Below are 13,977 nucleotides of genomic sequence, written 5' to 3' on the forward strand. Positions count from 1 at the left end.
ACATAAAAATGTATGTCTAAACCATAATAATATGATGTATCAGGTCTATCGGTTCTATATAGGTTTATATTATAGTTAAATATACGTTTGGGAAATCTGTGACGGACCGAGTGTGAAACGTCTCAAAAAAAAAAACCGACAGCTTTGTAGTTGGTATTATTATTATTATTTATAATTGAACAATGCTATTGATCCAATGAAACTACGATACGTGCTGCGGTATTATATATATATTTATATATTAACGAACTAACAAAAAAAAAAAAAAAAAATAAAAAATAAAAATCGAAAGAAGATTATGTGTTATACCTTATATACCTATACGCGCACGCCAAGTAGGTTAACACAAGCCGCATAAAAAAACGAATACGTTTTCTTTTGTGGTCCTTAACGCATCTATACACATTATACGATGGCAAATTAAAATATTTATGTTATAATTTATTATATTTATGAATTATGAGTAACTCTGTTATAATATGTAACACTGTCCTCAAAATGACCATTCATTAATATACTAAAATACTATACCATAGGTATTATAATATTGTATTGCAATATTAAAAATCAAATAGTTATGTAAAAACACACTATACTTCGTATATGTTTATAAATATTACGATCTTAAGGTATGTAATATAAATTACAATTTAAAAAAATAAAATAAATGATATGCTCATAATATGTATACTGCGTAATTTAGGGCCGGATTGGTCTGGTGAGCTACTGAGGAAAACTCGGTGGGCCGCTTATAATATATGAAATATACCACGATAAATCTTATCTTTTTTACAAAAAACGAAGTGTAAAATTAAGAAAATGATTAGGAACGTACCCATATTGCGATTTTCTCCAAAACTATAGTATTATGATTATCTATAGTAAATTGCATATGTATATGTGAAAAACTTTTTCCAAACGTGGTGAAAAGCAACGAAATTAGTAACAATTTTTACACTGTACACCTACTATAAAACCACAATCAATTGATGTATAGTCGTATAGATACATGGTAATCTATAATAAATGAGATTATATGTTCTAAACGTAAGAAAATTTCATTCATCTTGTCCGAATAGAAAATGCTATGTACAAGCTATTGCTGTTTATTCGCGTAATTATTCGTGGCTTAAAAATAATGAATACGGATAACCGTGACTTTCTACGCGAATTAAGAAAATATCAGAATATAATATATAATATATAATATATAAATATATACAAATAATACATTATAGATACCGGCGGAATTGCAATTTTATCAAAAAAACATACACACACACACACAAATTGTACACAAACAAAGGTATAAATATTATATATTAATCTGCAGCTGTGTTTTCGTCCAAAATTAACGTATTTAATGTTTCGACTTTCGTTTTTTTTATATTATAATCTTATCACTAAATAATAATAGAAAAAAAAATCATTAATCGAACGCGATAACTGAGTATGAACAAGCGAGAGTTTATAATACAAATAATACACGATTTAGGCACAGTGGCCATTATTATTACTGCGATTTAATAATACATCATTGCGGTACATGGCATAGGTATGTTGTAAATGGTATATAACAAAGATGAACGGCTAATCTGTTAATAAATTTTTATGAAAAAAAAATTATTATGTACGATGCGGGCCGATGGACGAGCGGAACGTGCGCTTTTGTAATGTGCATAGCAATCAGGAAGTGACAATTTCCGGTCGTATACGGACGGCTAATATTCCGACTTTATATATTTAGGTAAAAAAAAACTGTGAAGAACCGAAACACGAATAATATTATCGATGACCTGTCGGTTTTTGGACAACAACGCGACGCAATTAGCAACGATTTCAATTTTTATCGTACAGATACTGTGATTTGTCCGTCTAAACGAAAATGTTAGAGGTATTAATTGTATATAATACATATTATAATATAGTGTACCGGAGTATCGCGTCATAAAAATGCGTAACAAGTATTATTATTTCCGAAACGATTTCACGAAGAAATTGTGTTAAATTATTATTATCATATACCTGAAAAGAAGCTGCGATAGAAATAATAAATGAATATAATTAGAAATCTCGTCCGCGCTGAATGAGCAAAAAGTATTTATTTTCGTTGTTAATAACTATTTATATACATACGTGTACGTTATATTTATATGTGTGTAATAATCAACTGATGACGACACGTATATAATAACATAATGTACCTACAACAATAACATAATCGATGCGAAAACATATTTTCTCTCGGACCGTATAATATAATATATATATTTTTTGACGCGCGTATCTATTTTTTGATTACATTTGTTACTACTTCTAAGTACAAATAATACGAGTACACACTACGAGATCGTATGTAATGTACAGGTGTTCGGTGTAACCAGCTACACTAATTATTCGATTAGTCATTAAACGATTTAGAAAAAAGGGAAAAGGTTTTTCTGTGGTTTGAAGTAATTTATTATTCGGAACGCTACACATTCACAAAATCAAATCGAATTTTTTTGATATTTTTCTAAACGTTTTTTTGTGTTCTTATTACCAAATAAGTATTTGCTTTTAAGCAAGGAGGATTAAAATAATGAAGATACTACCCCTCGAGTTTTTGGTGAACTACTTCGCTGATCTTTAAACTTTATTTGGAATTTAAAAAGTAGAAATACATTTATAGTTAAAATTACACTAGGAAAAAATAAAACTTATTTTTCAATCACACGAATCATAGGGTATTATTAGTGCACTACTAATCCCAATGGACTATACTATCTGTACAAAACTGTATGACACGCTATGCGTACTGCAGTCCAAACATTATATAGTGAATTTTTGACTACATAAAGGTCAGTCAGTGCACAGCCGGAAATCGAACGGAAGTAGAAAGTACGCAGCTATTATATTGTATACACCTACATAAAGGTACTAATAAACACCGGACAACAATAAATTGCGCGGACAAATGGACATAGTCGAAAACCGACGCCGAGTACAATTATTATTGTACAATAACGATGACGGACCGCAATTTAAACTCCACGAGCGATTTTGTGTCGAATTGTTTTTGGTTTTTCTGATAATTGCAAATCAATTTCGAGACGTAGGTATACGGCGCGTTGTAAAAAAGCGGTGGCGGCGGCACCGTTTGAAAACACTATATAACATAAATATAATATTGATAAAATTTTCCCTCGGCGGCGGCAACGGCGCGTGTTCGAACCGAAACTGGCGATGTCCGTATAATAATATATAAACGCACGATATAGTATATAATATTATGTCGTTGTCGTCTCGTCACGCAGGAACAAGCAGAAAGTAACGGAGAGCAAGGGCGGGGGGGGGGGGGGAGATAAATCGTCTTGTGTGAAAAGATTTAAATTAAAAATTAACGCTGCAGACGTTGCGGTTTGTATCTATACATGTCATAAGTACGACGGAAAATTGTTATAAACGTCGGGCACGCGTGGACGCAGACTATATATTATAAATATAATATACATTCGTTACATGGGTGTATAAACTGCTGCAGTGGGTACCGTTTTTGTCCTTGATTTCAAGTTGAGAGAAAAAAAAAAAAAATTAAAGAACCGAATGAAATAAAAGAACAAACAAATCATTGTAGTAATAATAATTATTAATACGGCTGCAGTGCGCGGGGAGATGAGATGGTGGTGGACGACAACGACGACGACTATGGGCCTTGAATTTCTCGATTACTGCACTCTCTCGCTGTCTCAGTCGTGTATGTATACAAACTACACGCATGCGCGCGTATATTGTATATGCATATGAGATATACATGACTATAGGGTCCATTGTATATTATTTTATATTATATAGTTATATCGCTAACCAGACGCTAAAAAGAATTAACGGACCGTGGCGCATCGAAATATCGTTAAAATATTATTACTTTTATTGTCCACATACGCGTATTATACGACGAGATTTTCATTATTATAATCGGACCGGCACGCGGAAAAAAAATCCTATTAAAAGTTCGAAAAATACGTGACGCGTTCGCCGTCGAATAATATAGTAAATCGACCTCGCGACGAACAACGGATTCATCGTACGGCGCGCGGACGGACACGGACGGCGACCGCGGTAGATGATCCTGCACAGTAGCTGCCCCGCGCCGTTGTTTTCCAGATTTACACGATTTCAAGGCAAATCGAAAATCGGTTATTCGGCAACGATAATAATAATATATACCTATCATTTATATTAGATCGTGCGGATCGAATAAGCGCGGTGCGATGCAAACGCTTATATATATATATTGCGGTTTGAGAGGATTGAAGCGAGGCGAATTTTCGCCCAAAAACGCACCTCCTTGTTCGGCTATATAATATCGTGGTCATATTTTAGAGCGTACTAGAGTTCGGATTCCCGTTGACGATTTCAACGTTTCAACTTTCACGTGAATAAAAATTAAGCGAAAAACTAACAACTCGAACGATTCCGAAATGATCAGTACGCAGATCGAATTCGAAATATTAATAATCCATAATCTACAGTAACAGATGGCGATACGATGAGATTCTATTACCCATTTATTAACTAAAAAAGTATACTGTCACGTCTGTTGACGCATGTGCGTAATTACGCATAAATAAGTGTACGCTCGATAATAAAATGTCTAAAATCGCCGAAGTGTATCCATAACACGCGTGTAAGGTGGGAAATTTTAAAACAATGATGTGTTGCACACGGAGGGGTATTGTGCGTGAGTAGAGGCCTAAACATCATGCAATAAGCTACAACTCTATAAAATAATGTGTATATAAAAAAAAAAAAAAAAAAGGGCAAGAAGACGGTTATGTAAAATTTGAAACTTAGTAAAAAAAAAAAAAAACAAAAAAAAACAAAAAAAAAAAATTTATCAGACTTACGGGTTTCGGCCGACTTGAGTCGTCGAGTGTGAACGTGTGTGGTATTCGCGGGGACACGGTATGCGTATATATGCATGTATATGTACTATGTATATTTGTTTTACTGCGTAATGTCCAAAGAAGCAAACAAGCACACGTCGGAAAGCTAATCCTTTTTCGTATATTATATTATATAACAGATTTTTTTTTTTTTTTGGTGACTGCGATGTGTGATCGGTGATCGAAAACAACAGTGTAGTGCGAAAATATAAAATATACGAAATGTGTATACATATATATATATATATATAAAGGTAAAACACGCACTTAAATGTGTACGGATACCATTCATATAAGTAAGTATGTATGTATATATGTATATAAAGATGATAAATATTATATTCGTTGACTTCGCAGCGGGCTCTGCACGCACGCACACACACACACACATACACACATCATATTATATTATATACATACACTATTTTGACTTATCGGCGTGTGCGTGTGTGTGTGCGCCTAAGTAGTGTGCGATATTTATATATATATATATATATATGTTTGTATGTGTGTGTATATGTAGGTATATATGTTTATGTGTTTGAAAACGTGCGCATGCGCACATGTCGTGGAATCGGATGAGTCGTGGGCATATATTATTTGATGTTACGGTATATAATATATATATACGATCGAGCGTGTGTGTTTAAAAGCCTTCCGTTAGGATTTCCGTATCCAACCGTTAAACATGTTGGCGAATCTCTTGGCCGGCCGTACCTTGTTGGTATCGTCGGCCGCCGGCTGTTGCAGCTGCTGCAGCTGATGACCCGCCGCCGCCGCGGTCCTGTTGAAGTCTTTGGTCGCGCCGCCCGCCACCGACGAACCGCCGCGCTGGTGCGCGTAATTGTTTTGCGATCTGGCTCGCGTCAGGGAGGTTCCGCCACCGGCCGAATCCCTTCGGGACCTGTGCTGCTGGAGGTGGTGATTTTGTGACGAGTCCGCGGATTTGTTACCGCGCTGTTTGACGCCGCCACTGCTGCCGCCGACGCCACTTCCGATGGACGAGCCGCCGTTGCTCTTGTTGTTGATGGACTCCCAGTTGCGCGGCAACGATTGGTCCGACTTGCACTTGGTCCACGACTGGCACTGTTGTGCGTCACCGCCACGGTGCGACGACGTCGGCCTCGGCTGCACCGGGCACGACTTGACCACCGGTATCTTGCTGGGCTGATGTTGCGTACCATGTCTGCCGCCGCGGGTCTGATGCGCCGACTCGGTGCTGCTGCTGCCGCCGTTCTCGTCCTGACTGTGGTTGAGGTGGTGGTTGTTGTGGTGTTGGTGCTGTTGCAGGTGGTTGTTGTTCGTGTGCAGTGTGGAGACCATTGCCGACGGTGTTCCCGGCAATGCGATCTGAGGTAAAATCGGATTCGATGGCACCAAGTCCAGCCACTGGTTGTTGGCTGCGGTGGTGGCGGCTGTGGTGCCGGCCAACTGCGATCCGGCGACGACGGGACCGTGTTGCTGCTGTTCCTGGTGCAACTGCAACAACCTCACCCGGGCCATGGTACCTTCCAACTCGATGCGCTTCTCCTCCAGCTAAAACAAACAAGCATGACGTCATCGTTCCATTATACGCGGTCAACCCCTCCACCGTTGCGCCACTAGCGTCGCCGAGGCACATCACTCACTTGGAATTTCAGTTCTTCATTGTCCTCTCTGCTCTTGTTCAACTCGTTGGAAACGCTGTTCTTCGAAATGTTTAACATCTCCATTTGACGGACGAGATTCTGAAAAACAAAACGAGTTAACGATATGTTTAAGTTTTCCGCATATTGCTTAGCAAAGTATTTAATAATATATGTCACGCTGAATTTATCAAATTATTAAAGAACACTGTACTGAGGTTTGAACTCCTTAAATTAAATTAAATTTTATAGATTTTAAAATCAAAATGTATTGTACACAATAATATAATTTGATATTTGATATATAAATAAAAAATAATAAAAAATAGGTAATATTAATAACAATAATGACTATTAGCAGCAATTCTATAATAGTCACATACCTACGTTTTCGAAGCCATCAATCGATTTTGTGTGATTAGCGTGTGTGTGTGTGTGTGTCATACAAAAGTGTAATCGTATATTACATTCGTACGTATTAAATATTATTATATATCGTACAATGCTCAAATACGTACATAGACGCGTACCGCGAAACCCATCATGGCCAATGTCATCGAAACCCCATAAATCTAGTACGCGTCGACTGAACACACAAAAAGAGTCATATCATAAGACTAGAACTGGATTACGTGTAACGTGTAGCCATAATACATTATTATTACAGTGTTTTTTCCCTCTCATTCATTTAAGTCAAACGTTGTGAGTCCTGCTTTAATCTCGTCGAAGGGCGTTGGCCCGTTTTCATTCTCTGTACTATATACAGATACACAGAGATTTATTATAACGTTAATACAATTCGTCAATATTGCAAAAGTATATATTACTTACACACACACACACACACACACTCACACACATTCACGAGTACGATCTGAGGTCAGTTAATTATTGTCGGGCCAGAAACTCTATACGAATGCTCGATACTAGTATAGTTGCAACTATACATTTATACACTACTGCATCACCATCGCGGTGTCCCAGATGACCAAGACTGTGTTTCTAATTGGCTCGGTTACTAAATATCCGGCGGCCGGTACAATAGTATATGAGTATAAATTATAAATAATACGTCATAAACTATTGATGCTGTACACTTGATGTTTGGTAGCTAGGTAGGTAAAACGCTCTATATTATATTTTACAGTTAGGATTTTCGTTTTGTGTTCAAGAATCACGGTTACATAACCATATATATAACCAATTGTATGCCTATTTAGTATTTACCTACAAGACCTAAAGTTTATTGTTTCTCAAACAAAAACGTATTCGAATTCAGGAATCATCTGCGATCCTATACGCTTAAAACAGCGTTTAAAAACAACATCGGCCGTTATACGAATTCATTACTGTAATATTCTAAAATACAGAAATAATAATATTGTCGTCGTCATCGCCACGGAATAATTAATTATTATCGGCTCTATACAGCGATTTATTACTATTGCATTTCGATGACAAAGTATATATACACATAAATCATGCGTTGTGGAGATAAATAAACGTTGTATCCTTGAAAAGTGCATAATCATATTCGTATGCGTGTTTAGAGATGAAATATTAAAACAGCAATACGATCCGCCTACCGAAAAAAAATTAAAAGTCGAAACAATGAAGACCTTTACTATACACACTACAATAATAGGTTAGGTGTAATAAATTGGAAACGCGTAGGTTTATGCACCACTCGTAGTGCACGTATATGGTCAACTTGTGACGAACTTGAAACTTCAATGTAAATATATGTCAATGTGGGTTCAAAAACAAAATTTGTATAGCGCATTATTAATAATAATAATAATAACGACAATAATGCGAACGTATACTACACGACAAAAGGGGTTCTATAAACCAGTGGGCGGTCGATTAATATTACCTAACAGTCTTTCTAATTTTGAGCGTAGTTTTTAAAATTTTTTAATCGGACACCCCCATGTATCTTCACTCTAATACAATCACTAAGAAATTATATTATATTGTGTTTATAAACATCGTAGCATCACTACAATCATTTATCTTCTATATATAGCACTTAACTGCGCCCGAAATTATTACAGTCTGATGAGTAATGACGTTCAACGCGTATTTATCGAAAGTGTTTAATGCGGGTTTGGGAGCGTGTCCAGAAAAAGTCTGAAGCAATTAAAATAAATAATCATAAATCATCTTTAACTGTTTAATAAAAGTGTTACTATATTGTAACCAACAGCTAGATGCACTAATGTAAAAGCAATGAAACATAAATTATATTCAAATCGTCATTGCCCATTAGAATAAAATGTAATACAACGTATGGTAGAATAAGAGAAAAAATTCGACATATTTTCTTATTGACCACAAATCTTATAGTGAAAATTCATATAACACGTACAATATCCTCAAAAGAAAATTGTATCCGCTCATTGTGGGCGATTTTGAGTTACATTATGGTCAGAGCTAAATACGTGATTTAAATGTAAATATAATTTCAGATAGGTTTTCTACATAATTAAATCCCTCGTAACATTCGCTCACATAAATTACATTTTGATCTTATTCTCGATTTCTCTACAGCCTGCAGATTACGTGTGGTATTGAATCGAACTGTGTTTGCGAATAGAAAACTTTTAGCATGCCTTTTAACCGCAAAGAAAGTATCAAAGCAAATAGTTGTTGCAAATTGAAATCGTATATGTTTAATACTGCACAAGGAAAATCGTATTAGAGATAATGTATATATCATACATTATTTATAGGAAGGACGAGAGCATACTTAAAAATGTTGTCAACTGGAACCATTTTAAAACATTTATTAGTGTTATAATAATATATGTATTTTTCTCTTTCAGCTGTATCATTTTGTAAGGGAAAAACAGAATTATGAGTCGTATTCTGGACGTACGAGAAGGTGCGAAAGTAAAAAAAAAATCTAAGATGACGAGCGATGACTCATCATAAACAATAATAATATTGTAAGAGAGCGATGAGAAAAGAAAAACACACAAAAACAATGCAAACCCAAAAAGTAATGCGCGAATGTAGTTAAAAAAAGATTTAGCTACTACCATTCAGCGGAATACCAAAATTAAAAAAAAAAATTTAGTTCTTGTATTATTACCGATATTATAATGTATTATAAATAAATTCCCACTTGACGGAGTTTTTCATCATAGAACAGAATCAGTGCCGAATCTATGTCAGAAGATATCGAGGTGCAACCACTAATATAGTAGGCTACTTAACAAAAACTGTTATTTATAAGTAACACGGTGCTGCGTTAATTATACTTCTCTTTTGGGCATTCGGTAAGAACAAAATTAATTAAAAAAAAAAAAAAAAAAAAACATAGATATAAAACCGATCCGTAACAGCTGTATACAATAATCAATACGGACGTGGGTGTAATCATTTTGAACACTTATATTACTACACTGGCACTGCTATTTCCGATAGAACTTAATTTTTTGTCTTATAAATAATCCGCAGTATTGCATATAGCTCACCTTGTTCTCGTAGGACAAGGTGATGAGGTGACGCTGGAGTTCGATGGGATTGAACGTTTTGAGTATGGCGGCCAGCGTTTGTTTGGGCAACGGCGTGCCGAATCCCGGCGCGTGCGGCTTGTCAATCCTGTCGCCGGGACTGCTGACGACGCCGTCCAGGGCGCCCAACCGCTTGGCGAACGTGGGCGACCCCGTGTCCAACGCCGCCGGCGACTGAGCGCGGCCCTCCAGGTTCCGGGAAATCGGGTCGGACGGCCGGACCAGCAGGACTCTCCTGGACCGGTGACGGTCCCGATCCCGGTCGTCGTCGACGACGGCGGACGACGACGAAGACAACGACGCGCAGGACGCGGACGACGACGAACCGTCGCGCAGTTGGCCGCACTGCAGTTCGATGGAAGACAGGTTGCAGGCCGAATGCTGGCTGGGCGTGTAGAACGCGTCGCGGCCGGCCGACGACGAGCTGGGCCCCGTCGACGATTCGGGCTGGACCGGGGCGAAGCCGCCGCCGTTATGACTAGATGACGATTTCCTCGACGCGATCGTCGCGGCGGCTATGGCGGCGGCGGCCGACGGCGACTTGCCGCCGCACAGCCGTTCTTCGAGTTCCCTGTTCTCGCACACGACGGCCTGAGTCGGCGAGCGCCGGTGGATCCGCATGCGCTGCGCCGACAGGTCTACCGCCTTTGGTGACCCGTCGAGCAGCCGCGCGTCCTGTTCGCGCACGTCCGACACCGTGCGCCCGAACACGTCGTAATCGGCGGCGGCGGCGGCGCGCGTCGTCGCTCGTGCGCGGCCCTGGCTGGTGTCGTCCACCCGGCACGGCGGCACCGAACCGGCGCTCGGCGCCGACGCTCCGCCGTCGTCCACCAGCAGTCGGTTCTGCAGCGACCCACTCCAGCTTGAGCTTGCGGCCCTTGTCCGATGCTCTCCAGCAGGCCCACAGCTCGTCGTCGGCCGTGTCGCTGCGTTCTTGGGTCACGTCGTCCGCGAACCTGGTCGAGCGCGTTTGTTTTCTCCGTGCAGAAGCCGCTGTCCCGTGACGGTGCCCACCCGACGAAGTGGCCGCCATATTCGCCGCTTTTCCCCTTCCTCGTGGGCTGCTGTCTTACCGCGCGGTGCCGCCCCGGCCGCGGCCACCAGTCCGACGCCACCGGACCCGCCGCCCCCGCCGCCGCCGCCGGCAATCCATCCGGACGAGGGGCCCTGCAACTTCCGGCGGACCCGCACCCCGGGTTCCCAGCGGCTCTCCCCGGAACCGACGCCCTGCGACCCGGAGCTCGGCTCCGGGCTGGACGCCTGCTTGTGACGCAGGTGCGGGAACGTGTCCATGACCAGGTCCCTAAACTCCAACAGCGCGCCGACCTCATTCTGTAATTCCTGAAACATTTTCAAACGATACATGCGTCAGACGATAAATAATGCATAATGTATTAATATTATGGTAATTGAGTAGGTCTGCGAGAACGAACTTATTAACTACGTTTATTTTATTATGGCCATGCGAAAAATACTGCTAAAACGTGTTAGAGCGGGCTATAAAAAATAAAGGTATATATGCGGTGTATATTATTATTGGTTCAACGAGTAAAATTTTTACATTTTCAACAATAAACTGCACAGTTTAAATTATAATTATACGCGTCCCACTTTTTTTTCTTCGTAATAGGTACATATATAATATGTGCGCACGTCAACGAAGAAGATCGTTTGCAAATATTTTCCTGAACAAAACCATAGTTGGTCTTGAGATTCGGTCAAAAATAATAATTATTCGCTATCATGGCCTGCACATGTACTTCTATTCCAAAAACATCAAACGGATAGGTTTTATTTATTCAATTGGTGGGATTCAAACCGTAAACATAATGTACCTGCGAGCCATATATAGAATTATAGACGAATCGTGTGTACCATTATCTACACATAAACTTTTTTATTATGATTAAAACCAAATTAAAAATGTTTCTATTATTAAGCATTTAAAAACGCACTATAATATAAACCCACATTGTATTTCTTTATAGATTACACATCATATGTAAAATATACGAGTTCGCACGTGCGATTTATACAAAGAAACATTTTTTAGGTGTAACGCGTTTGTTAAAAACATAATCATTTGGACCAAAAATATAACTTCAAAACTAAAATATTGTATAATACTGTAAATTTAGTATTTAACATAAGTACTTTTAATTAACACTCGAACAAATCATACTAGATATTAACAAGGAAATAATTTTGTAGGTATTTAAAATAAATGTCAAACCCACCATTATGATGATTGTACGTTTTAACTCATTAAAAATAATAGTAAGTATCTAATAGTCATAATAACAATAATACTTATAATTATTTACGAAAAATAATAATAAATCGTTCACGAAGCCATTGAATTAAAACTTATTGATAGTAATAATACATTTCAAGGTCTGTTAAAATTAAAAGAACAATACTAATTTAAAATATAACTCTCACTATGAATGTTTTAACTTATAAGTGACCACATAATGAAAATAATAGAAAACCTTGCAAAAAAAAATAATAAAACATAAAATTGCTTGATTTTTTTAATTGATAAAATCTTAGTAACATTTTTTTATTATTATAATTGTAGTTTTTATATAAGCACACAATTCTGGTGATATCGTAAATAAACCTAAGTACGTGGAAAAACACAGTGTTTATGCGTTTAGATATATATGTTAAATTAGAAAAGACATACGACACAAGATGATATATTTTGTTATTTATAGAAAAATAATTTAAATAATTTGATATCATGTATAAACAGTTAAATTACTTACCACATAAAATTATAATTTATAGATAAATTTGAATGATACAACATGTCCATTGTTCAATATCGTGAAATATTATCTTAATAATTTGCAGCGTAATACTTTATTTTACAAACACATTAAATTCATTATTAAAAAAAAAAAAACTTTTGGTTTTGATAAATTTTTCAATATTAGGTAATGCACAAATAAAATATAATTACTTTTTAGTTTTTAACCACAAAAAAACAAGAGTTGACCTATTATTTTTATGCGAAATAAAAATATATAAAAAAAAATACCTACAATTGGTTTTTACAAATATTTTGTTTTATCTATAAAAATTTAATGTAAAAACATAAATCAAAAATAACTCGCAAAAGTAATTGAACATTTTAATTTGTTGTTATCTCTGTATGCCTATATCCGTACATCATAGATTTTACTTTCGAAACATGAAATTATTTTATGATCATTATAACAATTTTGGCTTTAATCGACAGGAAATCGAAAGGTAAAACTTTTGTTTTACCTCATTTGTCGAAAATATACAAACCGGTTAAGTGGGTCATATATACAAGTCACGTGTTAGATTATCATAATTCATAATCAAATAATAATAATCTTATGTTGGGTATTTTTTTTATTTTAAATATTATGTCCAGAGGAAAATAAATTTGAATAATTTTTCACAAACAATAAATAATTTAATTGAAAGCGGAATTGCAAATAAACCACGTAATAATAGGTTAGTTTTCCGATTAATTTTTGTCTTTTTTAAAACTTAATATTTAATTTATACATTTTAAAACATACATCAATAGTATATAAGAACACCAAAAAAATATTTTCAATCAGAACTTTATAAAAAATATAACTTAAGTTTACATTTTTATATTTTAATGTAAAGAATCTTCGCTTATGTTAAAACAACCAATTATTATTTTGTATTTAAATATTTATTAAATATCAATATTTAAAAAAAATGTGTGGTATAGAATACATTAAAATAATTTTATTACTGCTTCAATTTAATATGTATTGTTATCAAAATACTAAGTTAATCAAATACGTAGAAAAATACGAATATGTTGCAATCTATTTAATTTTTTAATATCAAAAGCATTCTCAGATTTTTACTATTATTCTAAAAGATTAA

At 36.6% G+C, this 13,977-nt stretch overlaps 1 protein-coding gene across 1 annotated transcript in view; it reads right to left on the minus strand.

Moving 5' to 3' along the window:
• The window catches only part of LOC112597076, a 52,147-nt gene that overhangs the window by 4,268 nt on the left and 33,902 nt on the right, over window positions 1-13,977 (minus strand). The window contains 6 exon segments of the mRNA XM_025343000.1: window positions 5,646-6,464; window positions 6,557-6,655; window positions 10,036-10,930; window positions 10,932-11,051; window positions 11,053-11,075; window positions 11,077-11,415. Coding sequence (XP_025198785.1) covers window positions 5,646-6,464; window positions 6,557-6,655; window positions 10,036-10,930; window positions 10,932-11,051; window positions 11,053-11,075; window positions 11,077-11,415 — 2,295 coding nt within the window.

This window comes from Melanaphis sacchari, unplaced genomic scaffold (assembly GCF_002803265.2).
Source record: "Melanaphis sacchari strain LSU unplaced genomic scaffold, SCAv2.0 Contig36_pilon_pilon, whole genome shotgun sequence".
Lineage (NCBI taxonomy): Eukaryota > Metazoa > Arthropoda > Insecta > Hemiptera > Aphididae > Melanaphis > Melanaphis sacchari.